Genomic DNA, 18,228 nt, shown 5'->3' on the forward strand with positions numbered 1-18,228 from the left:
CGGTACCACTGAAGATGTGTGGGTCTTGTTGACGCAACAGGCAGGGGCAGACCGCGGTAGTCACCAGGGCAGCGGGTTGTGGTTGTGGTGGTACTTCTTCCGGCATTATGAAGACGGGCTGCAGTGTCCGATTACGAAGATCCAGAATTCCGGTTGTACCCAGCACCTCCACCAATTGTAGGGGAGGGGGTTATTCGGCTCGTAGAGCAGCAGTGACAAACTCAGCACAAGCAGGTAGGGCGCAGCCAGCGAACGAACTGGGTACGAGCTACCCAATGGCAACGGGGCTTTTCGGCCTGCCGATCTTCTTCGTCACAATATATATATATATATATATATATATATATATATACATATATATATATATATATATATATATATATCAGGCACGTACCCAGGATTTTTTTTCGGGGGGGGGAGGGCCACCACCTCCATCATCACCATCATCAACAGCCTGTTCTTTGTCCACTGCAGGACGAAGGCCTCTCCCTGCGATCTCCAATTACCCCTGTCCTGCGCCAACCGATTCTAACTAGCGCCCGCGAATTTCCTAATTTCATCGCTCCACCTAGTGTTTTGTCGTCCTCGATTGCGTTTCCCTTCTCTTGGTACCCATTCTGTAACCCTATGGTCGAACGGTTATCTAACCGGCGCATTACATGACCTGCCCAGCTACATTTTTTCCTCTTGATGTCAATTAGAATATCGTCTATACCCGTTCGCTCTCTGATCCAAACCGCTCTCTTTCTCTCTCAACGTTATGCCTAGCAATCTTCGTTCGATCGCTCTTTGCGCGGTCCTTAACTTGCTCTGAAGTAACTGCCCCATATGCCAGCACTGGCAAAATGCACTGATTGCACACCTTACTTTTCAATAATAATGGTAAGCTTCCAGTCAGGAGCTGGCAATGTCTGCCGTATGCGATCCAACCTATTTCTATTCTTCTGTGAATTTCCTTCTCATGATCAGGGTTCCCTGTGATTAATTGACCTAGGTAAACGTACTCCTTCAGTCTCTAGTGGCCGACTGGCGATCCTGATCTCTTGTTCCTTTGGCCGGCTATTTATCATTATCTTAATCTTCTGCATATTATTATTCAACCCCACTCTTACACTCTCTTTGTTAAGGTCGCCAATCATTTGTTGTAACTCGTCTGCATTGTTGTTGAATAGAAGAATGTCATCGGCAAACCGAAGGTTGCTGAGATATTTGCCGTCGATCTTCACTCCTAAGCCTTCCCAGTTTAATAGCTTGAATTCTAAGCACGCAGTGAATAGCTTTGGAGAAATTGTGTCTCCCTGTCTGACCCCTTTCTCTATAGGTATCTCCCTGCTTTTCTTGTGTAAAATTAAGGTAGCTGTAGAACCTCTGTAGATATTCTTACGCGAAGGACGAGTCAGTAAGACTAGAAACTATTTACAGATTATATTTACAACAACGGTTGCAGCGCTGACCGGTTAGATTCACAGCGCGAGCCCAGTTCGTTCTTCCTCCTATTTTCTGGAGTGATGGCGCCTACGCGCCTCGTTCAAACAAACAAATACCACAGGCATGTAGCAATTTTTTCCAAGCTTTTTACGTTTTTTACGTAAGCGTTCTGTACTCCTTGATTACGTAGTGCCTCTACGATTGCTGGTATCTCTACTGAATCAAATGCCTTTTCGTAATCTATATAAGCCACATAGAGAGGCTTATTGTACTCTGCAGATTTCGCGATAACCTGATTGATGACATGGATGTGATCCATTGTAAAGTATCTCTTCCTGAAGCCAGCCTGTTCCCTTGGTTGACAAACTCCAGTGTTGCCCTTATTCTATTGGAGATTATTTTGGTAAATATTTTATATAATACTGGGAGCAAGCTAATGGTCCCATAATTTTTCAATTCTTTAACGTCTCCTTTTTTGTAGATTAATAGAATGTCTGCATTCTTCCAGTTTTCTGGGACCCTTGCAGTCGATAGACAACGTATAAAGAGCCGCCAGTTTTCCAAGCATTATGTCTCCATCATCATCATCATCATCATCATCATAATCATCATCATCATCATCATCATCATCATCATCATCATCCTAGTTACGCCCACTGCAGGGCAAAGGCCTCTCCCATACTTCTCCAACTACCCCGGTCATGTACTAATTGTGGCCATGTTGTCCCTGCAAACGTCTTAATGTCATCCGCCCACCTAACCTTCTGCCGCCCCCTACTACGCTTCCCTTCCCTTGGAATCCAGTCCGTAACCCTTAATGAACATCGGTTATCTTCCCTCCTCATTACATGTCCGGCCCATGCCCATTTCTTTTTCTTGATTTCAACTAAGATTTCATTTACCCGCGTTTGTTCCCTCACCCAATCTTCTCTTTTCTTATCCCTTAACGTTACACCTATCATTCTTCTTTCCATAGCTCTTTGCGTCGTCCTCAATTTCAGCAGAACCCTTTTCGTAAGCCTCCAGGTTTCTGCCACGTAGGTGATTACTGGTAAGACACAGCTGTTATACACTTTCCTCTTGAGGGATAGTGGCAACCTGCTGTTCATGATTTGAGAATGCCTGCCAAACGCACCCCAGCCCATTCTTATTCTTCTGGTTATTTCAGTCTCATGATCGGGATCCGTGGTGATTACCTGCCCTAAGCAGATGTATTTCCTTACCACTTCCAGTGCCTCGCTACCTATCGTAAACTGCTGTTCTCTTCCGAGACTGTTAAACATTACTTCAGTTTTCCCGAGTTGACTGCTGCCGTAGCTGCTTTTCAACTCCAACCAACAAGTGTCCAACGATCTTTCGGCTTGTGTGCACATTATTGACGCTTCATTCGAAATTTTTCTAAGATTGCAGAGCCGCTGTTTCGCCTTACACGTGACGACGCGCCATTCCTCTGGACTGATGAAGAACAGACCGCCTTTGCGGAGCTACAACCTCGATTGTCTTCTCCTCCCATGCTCGGTCATATTGATGAGGATGCTGACACAGAAGTACGCACTGATGCCAGCAATATCGGTCTCGGAGCTATTTTGGTGCAATGGCAAACGGGACTGAATGAGTTATCGCCTACGCGAGCCGCACTCTGTCACGCGCCGAGTCCAATTATTCCACCACAGAGGAAGAGTGCCTCGCGGTTATTTGGGCTACTACAATGTTTAGGCCGTATCACAACGAGCTGCCATTTAAGATTGTGACCGATCATCACGCTTTGTGCTAGTTGACCAACCTCCGAGACCCTTCTGGACGACTGGCACGTTGGAGTCTGCGACTCCAGGAATTTAGATCACCATCGTATACAAGTCAGGCAGAAAACATGAAGATGCTGACACGCTATCACGAGCACCGGTTGAATCTTAGAATCCTGGCCAGGAAGACGACAGCGCCTTTCTGGGAGCCCTTAGCAGGCCGGATCTGCTCGCTAAACAGCGATCAAACACTGAGTTAAGGCCCATCATCGATCACTTAGAAGGCGGCATCGCGTTCATTCCTCGCCCTGTTTTTCGACGGTTGTCGTCATTTTGCCTACGGGAGGGCATCTTATACAAAAGAAACACAGGTGCCGGCGACAAACCACATCTTGTAGCAGTGCCTGAAGCCCTCCGCGACGACATCCTATTAGCCTGCCACGACGAGCCGACATCTGGTCACTTGGACTACTCAAGGACTCTGGACAGGGTACGAACTCTTTACTACTTGCCTAGATTGACTGCTTGCGTCAAACGCTACGTGAAAGGATGCCGTGAATGCTAGCGCCGCAAGTCACCGCCCTTCAAGCCTGCAGGCCTTCTACAAACCATCGACCCTCCACGTACGCCTTTTGATCAAGTTGGAATGGACCTCCTTGGACCATTTCCCTTGTCTTCCTCCGGCAATAATTGGATCATTGTCGCAACTAATTACATGACGCGTTACGCTGAGACGAAGGCTCTGCCACGCGGGAGAGCATCTGAAGTTGCCCAGTTTTTTATGCAACACATCGTGCTTCGGCATGGCGCACCGTCATTCATCATCACTGACCGAAGGACGGCATTTACGGCGAAGCTTCGGGATGACCTCTTCAAGTTGAGTTACACGAGTCATCGAAAGGCCACTGCATACCACCCTCAGACTGACAGCTTGACAGAAAGACTAAACAAAACACTGGCAGACATGATCTCTATGTGCGTGGGTGTGCAGCACAAGAACGTGGGACGAAATCCTGATGCACGCAACGCTTGCGTACAATACAGCCACGCAGGAGACTACACGATTCACGCCGTTTCGCCTCGTTTATGGTATAGATTTTTCAAACTATGCTAGACGCCATGATTCCGTATGAAGGCATCGATCAGCTCGACCAGTTAGCTCCTGACGTCGAGGAGTACATTTAGCGCGCCGAGGAAGCACATCAACTGGCCAGTGTGCATATAAGACAACAGCAGTGCACATACAGATGCAATAAGGTACAATCTCCACTATCGACAAGTTAGCTATGAGCCTGGTGACCAAGTTTGGGTTTGGACCCCCATTGGACGGCGAAGCCTCAGCGAGAAACTCCTGAGCAAGTACTTCGGACCATACACAGTACTAAGGCGTGTAAGCGACGTGAACTATGGAGTGATTCCAGACGGAGGCCTTCCATCGCCCAAGCACCGATTACCACGTGCAGAGATCGTACATGTCGTCCGCCGCAAGCCGTATTTTACACAGTGATGTGAATATAGTGTACTGGTGCAACAAACTTTTTCTTTTTTTTTTGCTGTAGTCGCGTCGTCCTCCAAAGAACTGCGAAGCGTGTTTTTTTTTTTTTTTTGTTCCCGACCACAGAACCCATTTTTTGCCACGTGTTCATGTCCGTATGTGTGCTAGTGTGTTTCGCTTTTTTTTTTGTCTTACCTCATTTCTGTGCTTTCGGTGTACGTCTTGTGTTTGATCGTCGACTCGATGCTTTATTGGGAGGGGGAATAATGCCACCTGGTGTTTTGAGCCAGCAAACTGTCAGCATTGCGTGCCGAGCAAAAACGGCGAAGACAACGAAGTCAAAAAAGATCCCGTGCCAGCTGGAGAACCGTCCCTCCGTGTCTGGCATTTTTCGTGTCTGGCTGCTGGTACTGCTGCTTGCCCTATATTTGCACAGTATATTTGACTGACGTTTCGGCTGGTCCACCAGCCAAAACGTAAGCCAAATATGCTGTGCTTATTCAACTTACGTCGTACTCTCTTCATTTTACTACCGGGACCAGCGTGATTCCCTCAGCCATAACTATATATATATATATATATATATATATATATATATATATATATATATATATATATATATATATATTGCGAAGTGCGTAGTAGAGAGTCTGTTAATGACACAGAGTAGCCTGACTCATGGTCAGCCTGTGAGTGTTTGAGAAGAATAGTAAATATTTACCTTGATTTCCTTAATGTTAGGCAGGGCACGCCCTACCATCCTGAATAGACAACCTCATATATCGCAAGCGCTTAAAGCTCCAAACCTTCAAGCACAAACGCTGTTATCTTCGTTTCTAATGTCCGCGTTCGCTCAACGTGCGCGATTTTCTATTTCTTGCAGTGGCTTCGTGCGCCCTTGAATAATCACAAAGTACCCTTCCTAACGTCCTCAAATTTGCCAACGCAGGCTACGGCATCGCTGGTGGGGGCCCTGTGCGGTCCTCTTCTGGCCATCTTCGTTCTGGGCATCTTTTTTCCCTGCTGCAGGAAGAAGGTGACAGCCACTGCCAAAAGTTCTTTAATAACTCGACGCCAGTATCAATAGCACTTCTCTAGTTTCAAACGCGACAACGACAACGACGGTGACGATGACAACAATAACAACTACTAACAACAACTTTGTGATAGCTGGTTCTAACGCAGGCTACCATCCCGCTTTTCTGCACCTAAAAACAATAACATCAAAAACAATAACACGAAAAGAAGGAAGTTGGTATATCGATGCCTGTCACCGAATTCATCGATTGAGGAGCACTTGATTTCGGCTTACATTTATCTCGTGCCACAGACAGTCCGTTTTCAAGGCACCATCCTTTTTATTTGTAGACCTGCGGCAAGTGGTGTCTGTAGTACTTTATAAGTATACTGCCTTCCACGAGAGTATAGCGAATAATGTTTCATCACTATATACTCGACACAGCCCTCGGTTTAACTCATAGGCCACGTAAATGTCCAAAGTGAACTGCCCCCTGTATTCTACAACGCTGCTGGTGCTTTGCCATATATATATATATATATATATATAGATTTCCACTGGATCTAAGTGGTCACCGTTCTTCAATGACACGTCACAGCGATTCATCGGCTGCACTGGAGCGAAAGTGCTTTAGTGACAGGGGTCATGGCACGATCGCGCTACTATTCTCAGTTTTACATGGTCGCTCAGAGTAGAGTGCACAATCTGGCAACACACACACACACACACACACACACACACACACACACACACACACACACGCACACGCACACGCACGCACGCACGCACGCACGCACGCACACACACACACACACACACACAGACGCACACACAGTAAAGGCTACCAGCGCACATTTTAATACTAAATATCAATTTAATATAGCTGCCTATAAACCCCTCCTACCGACAGCGCCCGCACTTTTGGTATAGGTTATGTGACATCACGAAATGAGGCACCCCCACTGTGTCACCTGCATCGAAACAGTGCGAGCTCACATCGTACGTTTTGCACCGCATGCCCTGGCACCCATCGGAGTAGCGAGGGCGCCGCAGTTGTATTGTGCCCACAAATGCTTCACTCGTACAGAAATCCAACTCAGTGCTTCGCAGTGTTCAACATAGCGACATAGCGACTGAGCTACCGCGGTGAACAAGTAACGATAGTATGACATCATCGTGATTAAGCAAATTTTGTCGAATATTTTGGTTCTGAAACCTATAGCAATATAACATTTGTGTCGTAGAATTTACTGTGCGATAACTTGACTGGTTTTACTTTTATGCTTCGTTTTCTATCGTAAGCTCCCAAGAAAACAAACCAGAGGAGTAGGAGTATTATATTAATAGACGTCTTAAACGTGGCTGAAAAATTCTAGATGACAAAAATAAAATGAAACCTGTTTAATTTATACCAGAATAAATGACAGAACTGCGCTGTCATCGTATCTCTCTTCAGAGATCACCGCAAGGTAAATGAGCAGCCAAAGTATTGTGAATGACGGCACTGCGCTGGCGTTATCGTAGGTCTCTTCAGCAATCACTTCACAGTAAATGAGCACAAAGCATTTGATTTAAAAAAATGCCGTTTTGTGCTCTTCTGAATACCGGACCTTGTAGAGAAAATTCTTGGGCGTATAGAGACGGACTTCAGAATTTGTCGAACATAGCGCTAATATAGATATCTGAAGCGAAAGTTATCCCCGTCATTCTCGGTGCATCACGCTGCTTCCTGTTATAAGAATGGCTTGCCCGCGCAATAGCCCTTTGTCATTATGTATTCCCTTTCGCCAGTCCCGAAGCACCAGGTGTGGCACCAAGTCCGTCATATACGGTACAGCTTTGCGAATGCTCTTTTCACAGTGGAGAAAAAAAGAAATTGCTACGTGAAAGGCTGGGAGGCTAACCATGACTGATGCCGGTTTGCTATCCTGCCCTAAGCAAAGTGGAAAGAGGAGGGAACGATTAAAACAAAAGAAACTCCTGCTTTTATATGCATTTGATGTTGCCGACGTGTTAAATATCTCACTGGGCTGTATCACAAATGGACTCTCAGTCCAGTTGCCTTCGCGAATCACCGCAGCCCTTTTGTGGCCTTCTTCAGCTGAGCTTCAGGTCTTCGCGTGGTTCGATCAGAGCGGCGCGGAGAGCGAGCATTTCACATTCGAAGGACGGGCATAAGGTGCAGAAGGTGACGTATAGCTTTTTCGAAACCACAGAAATTGCAGTCGGCGCTGTCGGTCCTTCGTACTATTGTTTTAGATTTTACGTACGCAAATGGCCATGCGGATCCGAGGGTAACTTCACGCTCACAAGGCGCCACAGCCTGCTTGCATTATTTTGCACAGCTTTGGGGTTCTTTCGTGTGCCCTTTCGCGCTCATCTGTAAGCCCGGCGGTGTGCGTCCCCTAACTTTGTGTACGCAAAATCTTAAGTTCCCTAATGACTAGGTGTTGGCGAGTGCAGCGTCCATTTGTAAGCGACAAAGTAGCACTGCATCACTTCGGGCAAACCGAAGTAATTAGCGTAGTTTTCTTGAAAGAGTCGTGTGCTTGCAACCGATCGTGTAGTGAAATCAAGACAGCGCCTTTTATGTTATGCGACTGTCATGTGCTAGCTCGCTTAGGTTGAGCTGGAAATGCCACTTGGAACGTAATCGTCGCCGTTTATCAATGCACGAGACCCCACAATTACTATTGCGTTTATTAATATTATTTTAAAATTTTGGATTACCAGGTTAGCGTGATCATTTTGTCATGTGAAACTTTCCTTGTGGGCGCACGTGCACACGAAACATTCCCTTTCTCATGTTTCAATTTCCTCCTCCTTCTATCTAGGTATAACCAACCGGACAGCCTTCGAGTTAAACTCGCTACCATTTTTTTCGCCGCGTTTTCTCTGTGAACGCACTCCATGCAGCCTTGACGCATATTGCACATGCACAACGCAGGGTGCCATGGCAGGCATCCTCGTCGGCATCGCTATCTCTGGTTGGCAGGCGCTAGGCTCCATCCTGTACCCTCGGCAAGCGGACGCGCTGCCTACTTCAACCGCCGGATGCTCAAACTTCAACCGAACAATCCACGCTGGATCTTACGAGTCACCGCCCGCGCCAAGGTATGTAAACCGGCACCCTTCTGCGCACGCAGCGCAAAAGCGATACTTGACATTTTAAAACTGCCGCATTCTTTAACGGACGTGAAGACACCAAGTAGGTGCTGAAAGAGCGAGGGTTGCTTTACGCACTATTATACCTTTGCACAGTTTACACATTTTACTAAAGCTTTATAGTGTGCTATCTCCAGGTGGCTGTAAGCTTCGCGCCAACCTCTATACGAGCGTGCTAAGGGCCGCTCTGCAACCATGGGGATGTAGGGATTGCATATGGATGATTGCGGGGTCTAAAATACGTTCATGCTTAAAAGATAAAGCCTTCGTAGATAGAAATCTTCGCAAAGCACCTTAATACTCGCATAATGCATCCTTCATTAACGTCTACTCAGATACAGTGGAGCAAGCAAGCGGAATGAGACACATCATTAAAGCCAGCGCACGATGAACGCAGAGCTGCGTCAGTTTTCCTCCAACTTTTTCAATCCAGCGGTGCGGTTCACATCTGATATGACAGTCACACGACAGCGCCATTGCTTATGATTTATTAAAAAGGCTTTGTTTAAGAGAAGACCGATCGCTATGCGGGAAACGATAACGGGCTGAGAATTCTCTAGAGCACGAGCTATACCGGCATCTTCTTGGGCGTCTCGTCGCTTTAGTGCACGATACATTCTGTAAATAGTCGCAGGTCGTTGATTATTCTTCATTTCCGTAACAATATGTTGTTTTTCCTATCGCGTGTTACCACTCTAGTCATGAGCTCAACATGTGGAAACGCAATATGTTCTCGCTCGCTGCGAGCAATGTCAGAGCAGCAGGATAGCGAACATGGCTTCGAGTGTAAGTGGCGCACTATCTCAACAAACTTCGGCGCAACTCGTGAAGTTATAGCGCGTGTTCGAAAGGTGTTTAGTGTTTCAGAGCCCTTTTAACGCGAGGTGTTTTTTGTTTTGCCGGATGAAGACAGAAAATCCGGACGCTTGCATGCACAGCTTTTGAAGATGATTAGAACTGAACTTCATTGTACATACCATGCTCCGTGCTAAACCGCTCGCCTTGTTCACGTATGCAGTGGGATCCTGCGGTTCTACCACATCTCCTTCATGTGGGTCGCGCTAGTCGGCTTTTTCGCCCACATGATCGTCTCGCTGGTCGTCAGTCTCCTCTTTGGTAAGATGTGGACAAGGCCGCATTGTTGGGAAATGTATGTGTGTACATGTATTGCGCCGAGACAGCGGGAAAGTCATTTAGTTAAAGGTGCAGTATTCGTGTATTTGAGTCTTTATGTTTTCGTTAGCGATCATTCAAAATGAAAAAAAAAGCGAGGCCCTATTTAGTCGTACCCATAGCTACCACATCTAGCGTTTGGTTCAGTTAAAGTTAAGATTAGAAAACTCGTATAAAATACTGAACTTGTACACCAGCTTTTACTAAGCGACACTAGTATTTAAACTACTATTAAAATTAATTTTAGTTCCGCAAAACACTCTGCGCGGCCAGCCCTTTTACATCTGTACCGCGTTAGATCACCTAGAATACCGATCATTTCAGGGACGAAAGTCCTTGGGCCAAGCCCACATGCGCCGCAAGCTCAGAAAGCGACACGTGTTTGCTCCCGTTAATGAAGTTTACAAACATCAGTGACCGACTGTTGTGTCTTTGCGCACATCTGGATGAAGCAACCTGTGTGTTATTTCTTTCTTTCTTTCTTTCTTTCTTTCTTTCTTTCTTTCTTTCTTTCTTTCTTTCTTTCTTTCTCTCTTTCTTTCTTTCTTTCTTTCTTTTTTCTTTCCATATCTTAACCCCTTCCTCCTGTTGAGGGTAGCAAGCCGGATATGTATTTGCGTGACCTCGTTGCCTTTCCTTTCTTTTTTCTTTTTTCTCTCTCTCTCTCCCTAAAGGCTGTCATGGTTTCTAATGGGAAGGACTTTGCTTTGGTGCAGAACGCAACGAGAAGGACTGCGTGGATCCCCAGTACGTCTGCCCCTTCATACGGCCATGCATGGGAAACTATACTCGGTGCAGTAAGGACGCTGACTACGCACTCGGGGAGCAACTGCCAACGGTTAGTATATATATATATCTTTTGAGTGCAGTCATTGCTGCCGGAGTGGTGTGTATACCACTTGCCAGCCACTATGAAGTATGCAAACACTGTGTGCATCTTAGTTTGTACACTTAATAAATGGCAATAGGGGGAGCCAGCTCTCAACGAAAAAAATGAGAAAGTTTCATATTGTCATTATGCACGTAAAAGAGTGAAAGAAATGATGATAATGGTTTACAGGGGCAGCAATTCTACCAAGATGAAACAAGTTTTACGCACGTCTGATCGACATTTCAAAGTCGGGAAATGCGGTAATCGCGATGCGTTAAGTTCGCCACGTGCCTTCGAATGCTATATGCAACCATCAAATAAGAGAGCTCCACAGCTATAGCCATTTCATATCTCTGTTTTGTAGACGATACCTTATTTATGAACTTGCTTTAGCACGTATTGCTCCTTTGCAGAGCACATTCAGTGGTGGCCTCTCTTTGCATTTACTCCGCGTAGTACACACACACAACCTGAATATGTTTGCACCTCGTGAGTCGTATGACGCTAAATCCGCCACCCTTTTCCAAATGCCCTCGATGTCAAAGTGTATCACGGATAACAATGTCATTCTCGATTACTTGTACATAGAAACCAGCTTCTTTGGCACATCGTGCGCCTTAGCAATCGCAGGCGTGAAGTCCAACCAGCAAGGCTTGCTCGTACTGGCTGTAACGTACTGACTGCGCACCGCGTCGGCTCAGTGGTCCCGAGCGCTGCTACTTGTTCTTCTTAACCGAAGCTTTATTTGCCTAGCATTCCATGGTTTCGCCTGGGTTGGCCGGTTGGTCGCTTGTCGGAATCTTCCCTAGTAACTTCAAACACACGCTTCTGAAAAAAAAAAAATTAAAAAGAATAGGGGAGCGTCCGGTAGCGAGATTCGAACCCAGGCCCTCCAGTACACAAACCAGCTGCTCCTAACTATTCGGCCACGAACGCACTTTTTTTTCTTTATTGCCGCATTGAACAGCACAAGCGCCGAATAACCACATTCGAGGAGCCAGTCTCCAAGAACTGGCCTTATTGTGCTAACCCGTTAATATTCGTGCATGTTTAACAATGCTTGAACCCTAGGGAGCCATTCAGGCTCTGGGGTTCGAAAGTGGTACACAGCTATAATTCCGCTGATGCTTTCCTTGAAATATAGCCGTATCGGCTTCACGTCTATGTCAGCATTCCGAACTGCCGTCCTAGATCGTCAAATGCTATGGAGTCTCAAGAGCATAATGAGGTCGAATGGAATACCATCCTCATTTTCAACTGGCAAAAATCTTATGCCGAAAGCGTCCACAGGTATAGGTCTTTCTTGAGGGTACGTTATAAGATATCTCAGAAAAAAATGCTTCCCAACAATCCAGAAATACATGCTCGATCATTTCTGACTTCCGACAAATGAAACAGTGAGTCCCCCAAAGTACAAAAATCTTTTAAACCCTCCTGGTACATTCATACCTTTAGCTCGTTTAAGAACATTTGCCCATGGCTCGGCACAAAAGCGTGATCTATACAAAGGAACGGGAGAGACCATATCACATGGATCATTATATAGTTTCTTCCGCGACACCGTCCCAAGGTAGTCCAAAGAGAAAAGAGCCTGCAAGAAAGTACACGACAGGTCGACCTCTTAGGTATCCGCTGAGGCCTCCCGGCATACGTTCCGACGCGACTACTAAATTAGGCAATGCTCTTCCCAGTCTAATTTGACAAACAGACCGGAGAAACGGGTCTGATACATCTCGAAAAAGCATGAATCTGCTCACTAGCTGCCGTATGTGCGACAAACTCAATCCCCCGTAGCGCACACGACGAAATAGGTTGGTTCGCCGCGTGTGCTCCCACGCAGATCCCCAAATGAAAACGCCGAAAACTCTATGCATCTTTTGGACACTCACACGTGAACAATGAATTGCTTGCATTATATACCACAATTTTCCTATTAAAAACAAGTTCCATATCGTTGCTCTCGCAAAAATTTACCAATAAAAGAACTTGTGGCTGTCAACTTTCTCACGAACTTCAGCGACTTTGCGCCGCCACAAACGCTCGCTATCTTCATAATTTTCCAAGGCACTCGCAAATAGGTTGCCGGAGTCGTATCCCACCTCATATTACAGAAAATGTTTGGGGACGTTGGCCAGTATCCGTTCCAAAATCCCAAACACTTTCCCCAGTTGATTGCACTGCCACTAACCTCACATAAATCTTTGAGAACTTTTACAGCATTAATGATGCTTTCGTGATCACACAAAAAAGTGCTATGTTGTCTGCATATGCAAGCAGACGTACTTCCGCTGCATGGAGACGAAATCCTCGTATGGTGGTGCTATTGATTATGCTCAAACGAAAATATTCAATGTACGTGACAAAAAAGCAATGGCCACGAACACACGTATTCTACTATCGTGCATACATCGACTAGCTCTTTGAGATTATTGCTCCGTGATGATGTTTATGATTTCGATACTATGGGACATACCACAACGGAGAGTAGGTTTCAGATCAGAACGACCTCTCTGCATGCATTTCCGTAAATAAGTTTCTCTCAACAAAATCTCACCAACGCGACCGCCTCGCAAAGATCATTCGCAGAGCAGTCAAGGAAAACGGGGAACCCGAAGTAATCAGATGCATAGACAGCAGGTACCTCCCGGTTACACCCACGGAAAGGCATCCCGAGTACGGCGGTCAAGCCTACGAGAAGCTCGACCGCGACATCAGCGTCCAGGAGGTGCGAGCGGCCCTGCACGAGCTAAACAGCAAGTCGGCGGCCGGCCCGGATCACATCTCGAACAGGGCGCTCAAGAACCTCAGCGATGCGGCCATCGAAAACCTCACCGGTTATTACAAGTGCTGGAGGGCGGGGTCACTGCCCCAGCAGTGGAGGACTGCCAAGACCATCCTCATCCCCAAACCAGGCAAGCCACCGAACACGGACCACCTCCGGCCCATCTCGCTCACATCCTGCGTGGGCAAGGTGTTGGAGCACGTCCTCGTGTGTAGGTGGCAGGACTACCTGGAGGAGTCGGGACTATACCCCACCACGATCATCGGGTTTCGGCGTTCCCTCGGCACCCAAGACGCGATGATTCTGTTGAAGAAAGATGTCATTGACGATGACACCCTGACGAAAGACAACAAGGCCATCCTGGGCCTGGACCTGCAGAGCGCCTTCGACAAGGTGAAGCACTCTGCGATCCTAGCCCAGGTGTCCAGACTCAACACGGGTGCAAGAGCGTACAATTACATCAAGGACTTTCTGACTGGGCGGTCTACCGAGCTCTGCGCCGGTGATCTACGGCTCCAAGAGAAGAGGCTCGGCAGTGTCGGGACCCCCCAGGGCTCGGTCATCTCGCCGTTGTTATTCAACCTCGTTATAATCGGGGTGGCCAAGCGACTCTCTCGAGTCGAGGGGCACCGGCACACCATCTACGCCGAGGACATCACGCTGTGGATTCCGGGAGGCGGCGATGGTCACATTGAGAGCACGGTGCAAGAAGCGGTCGACGCGATTGAAGACCAGCTAAACGGTTCCGGTTTGATCTGCTCACCGAGCAAGTCAGAACTGCTGGTGTTACCACCGAAGTACGTCAGACGTAACAAGAGCGAACCGAGGGATTACGAGGCCATCAAGATCGTGACGAGGAACGGCCAAGTGATCCCAGAGGTCGACAAAATCCGGGTGCTCGGCATGATTATAGACAAGCGACGGGGCAACGGCGAGACCAGTTCCCGCCTTACAGCCAAGATTACCAACGCAATACGTCTCATCAGACGGGTCGCCAACCGCAAGGCCGGGATGAAGGAGGAAAGATTGATTCGGCTTGTGTACTCTTTCGTAATCAGCCACGTCACCTACGTTGCAGCCTTCCGCAACTGGATGCAGTGTGAAAAGAATAAGATCAATGCCCTGATACGCCGAGCTTACAAGTCGGCGCTCGGACTATTCGAGTGTACGAACACCAACAAGCTCCTGAGCCTGGGGGTACATAATACCCTCGAGGAAATTGCGGAAGCGCAACGGACCGCCCAGCTGGAGCAGCTCTCTATGACCGAAGCCGGCAGGCGCATATACTTCAACACTTGGGCTTCACGCCCGGGGCGAAAAAGGCAAGTAGCGATGTTTCTGTCCCGGACGAGACCCGGCGCCGGATTCGGGTATACCTCATCCCGAGAAACATGAATCCGGAGTTTAACAAGGAGAGAAGAGCGGCGAGGGCCAAGGGCCTCATCGACTTTCACGCCAAGGACGAGCACGCAAGGTTCGTGGATGCGGCAGAATACCAGGGAGGCAGCGCGGCGTTCGTAGCTACCGCCATCGAGGCGTCGTCCTGCGCGACGAGGGCAGCGGCGAGCTTACGGGTCCGAGAGGCGTGTCAGGCGGAGGAGGTGGCCATTGCCCTGGCCATTGCCGACCCCGGGTGCCAGACGGTGTTGTGTGATTCGCAAATCGCAGTGCGGAATTATGCTAAGGGCAAAGTGTGTGGTGAGACTGTGCGCGTTCTGTGCTCGGCTGACCTGCAACGAGAGAATGGGTAGGTTAGAATCAAGTGGTTCCCGGCGCACGCGGGCAACGATGCGTCGGAGAAGCACGATAACCACAACCAGACGGCACACGCAGTGGCGCGAGCGCTAACTAACCGCGCCGCTCCAACCCACAGTCCAATGTGGTGTAGTGCCAAGGACCGCATGACGACGTTCAACGAACTTAGACAGCTTCACCGCCAGGCTCGAAGGACTTTCCGACCCCCGCACCCGGGGCTGAGCCGAGCGGAGGCGGTGTTGTTCAAACAACTGCAAACTGGTTCTTTACCCACCCAAGTTTTAATGAATCATCTGTACCCGAAAGTATATGTGATTGATGCGTGCCGCGTGTGCCAGCGGGAGAGGGCATCCCTGACGCACATCCTATGGGATTGCCCAAGTTCCTCGACGAAGCTTCGACAAGTACAGCGATTCCGCCGCGACTTGCGGCTGCGGCGGAATGCTACGACCACGAAAGCCAAACCTGGGCCGTCCAGCAGGTCTCGGCGGCTCTTGAAAGACAAAGGCCGAGCGAAACCGACGGAACGTTGCCCGTCAGGGCGACCAACCACGGGAGTAACACGCGCTGGAGTTGAGTAGAGACCACACGCTGAGACGTCAGGGCCCGCGTCGCGGCGCCATTCAGTCACGGTGTCGTTCTGCAGGCGATCAAATAAAGCTTTCTCTCTCTCTCTCCTGTATATCTTTTTACGAATTATGATAGACCTATCAGTAAATATGTAAACGTTACATTGTGTAAAAGTTACATTACAAATACAGTTACATTACAAAGCACTACTTGACTCCACTGAAAGAAAGTCAAAGTGGCAATGTCATTGTTTCTGTAGCTTCTAGTCCAGTGAGTCCTCGCATAGTTACAGAGCAAGTAAATCTCGATTTATTCTACGTAAATCTTGTCGATTTCTTTTTCATTAATAGAAGTGAATCACCAGCTCGAATCAGATACACTTGTTCATTATTGGCTGCAGACATTTCAAGGAAGGACGAACTATTCTTTTACCATTGCTTTCAAAACAAACATTCCTTCAAAAACGGTATTGTCTTCAGTGAAGCGTTTGTGTTTATAAATATGCGTAGTTCATTGAAGTGAAATGGAGTCACGGTGTGCAAGGGGATTCAGTTTGCCTAAAACTTTCGTGTTTTTTTTTCCTCATCATTACTGGAAAGAACTGGAAAAGGCAAATTAAGTCTGGCACAGATATGTGTGCACTGCGACATAAGGAGCACAAACAAACGAACTGTTTCGCCAACTAAGGCGCAGTAAACGAGATGGCGGTGTACGTCTCTCTTCTTTCACTCTGTTAAACATGCCGCGTTCATGGACTAAAGATTCGCTGTGTCGTGTACATTCGACCACCTACGATTTGGCGTCGCCCGCGCTGCCTTAGAAGCCAGATGCAACAAAATTCTCGGCCGCGTACAACGCATATAGATATACAGCAACCAGCGTGTAAAGTTTTGTATTTGAAGTGCGATTCGATGAATCTCCAAAGGCTCGCAAGCGTAGACGTTTTTGATACCGACACTAAAACTGGCGGAACGAATCTCATCATGATTGTCGCCGGTATAGCATTGAATCAATCTAGCTGCACAACGTATTGCCACCGTCGAAAGCAGTTATGCATGAGGACTCTACGGCAGCGGGTTTCCTCTTTCGCGCTTCCCTAGGAACACTCGACGCCATCTAGCGTCGCCGGCGCGAAGCCTGCGCGCAGCCTCTGTAATGCATGGCGCGCCGGTGCGGGCGAACTCTTGATAACTGCGTCGCGCGGCAACCAGGCTACTCCCTCGCGCTTCGTTCTGGGCGCGCTGCGCCATCTAGTGGCACTGCTGAGAAATCGGCGAGTGGTCTCCGAGACGAGAAGCGTGGCGCGCTGGTGCACGCGAATGCTGAGAATTGTTCCTTCGCTTGCCGCGCACCCACTGGCATATAATCAGTCGCCCAACTTGGCGAGAGAGCTTTACCAAAGAAGGGCACATATCCGGTACATTCATGGCGCAGCTACAAAGCGTTGGCATGGAATGCGTTCGGTGAAAGCGTTACATACGCAGTGCATTTGTGGCGCAGCTTCCTAGTGCGTCGGGTTGTTGTCCTTGAGGAACCCCTGTGACGTGGGTTCGGTTCCGCCCAGCATCGGAGTAACTTAAGGGTGGTTTTTCGTCATTGTGTAGCGGCACATCCCCAGTGACACTTGCCTAGTTACCCAAGTTGCCGCCAATGAGGTTCATTGAAAACCAGCACACGCAGACCGAGTGGCGCATACTAAGTGCTCCAAGTGAGCGTCAAAGAGTTTCTTTGAACAGCGTTGCCTACCCAGTCCAACATCTACAGTGACCCATGTTTGCGTGAAGGAGGTTCGTTGAAGACTGGTACTATGTAGACATTGCCTGATACTCAGTGACCCAATTTGCTTCGATGGTTGGTTTCGAACCCTGTTCCCTTAGACCAGCAGCCCGATGTGCTACCCATTCTACCACGGACTGCCCAGTGACACAGATCGGCGGGTAAGCGGTTAGTTAAAAACATAGACTTATACATAGGTAGATAGCTAGCCCATGGAAAGTGCGTGAAGTGCACTAAGAATGCTAACGCATTAAAAACGTCTTTATTACTGCTAGCCATATTTGGCGGACGACTTACAACCCGCGGTTCCTCGACACGACCGCCGGGATAATATGCCGCCCGCGGTGCGCTGAAAAATCTCGGCGCTGATGTGCTTGGACTTAAGTCATATCGACTTACAACCTAGGAAGATAAAAAAATATTGCTGGAATGTAGGGGCGCTCTTCAAGTGAA

At 48.0% G+C, this 18,228-nt stretch overlaps 2 protein-coding genes across 2 annotated transcripts in view; both read left to right on the top strand.

Annotated features, from left to right (window-relative positions):
• Window positions 1-11,844, top strand: part of LOC126522991 (sodium-coupled monocarboxylate transporter 1-like) — a 71,864-nt gene extending 60,020 nt beyond the window's left edge. Inside the window, exons 12-15 of the mRNA XM_072288785.1 lie at window positions 5,615-5,701; window positions 8,631-8,797; window positions 9,867-9,964; window positions 10,738-11,844. Of these exons, the coding sequence (XP_072144886.1) occupies window positions 5,615-5,701; window positions 8,631-8,797; window positions 9,867-9,964; window positions 10,738-10,976 (591 nt within the window). The 3' untranslated portion in view covers window positions 10,977-11,844. The remainder of the gene's footprint in view (window positions 1-5,614; window positions 5,702-8,630; window positions 8,798-9,866; window positions 9,965-10,737) is intronic.
• Window positions 1-18,228, top strand: part of LOC126522990 (sodium-coupled monocarboxylate transporter 2-like) — a 132,805-nt gene that overhangs the window by 111,182 nt on the left and 3,395 nt on the right. The window lies entirely within an intron of this gene.

This window comes from Dermacentor andersoni, chromosome 6, assembly GCF_023375885.2.
Source record: "Dermacentor andersoni chromosome 6, qqDerAnde1_hic_scaffold, whole genome shotgun sequence".
Taxonomy (NCBI): domain Eukaryota; kingdom Metazoa; phylum Arthropoda; class Arachnida; order Ixodida; family Ixodidae; genus Dermacentor; species Dermacentor andersoni.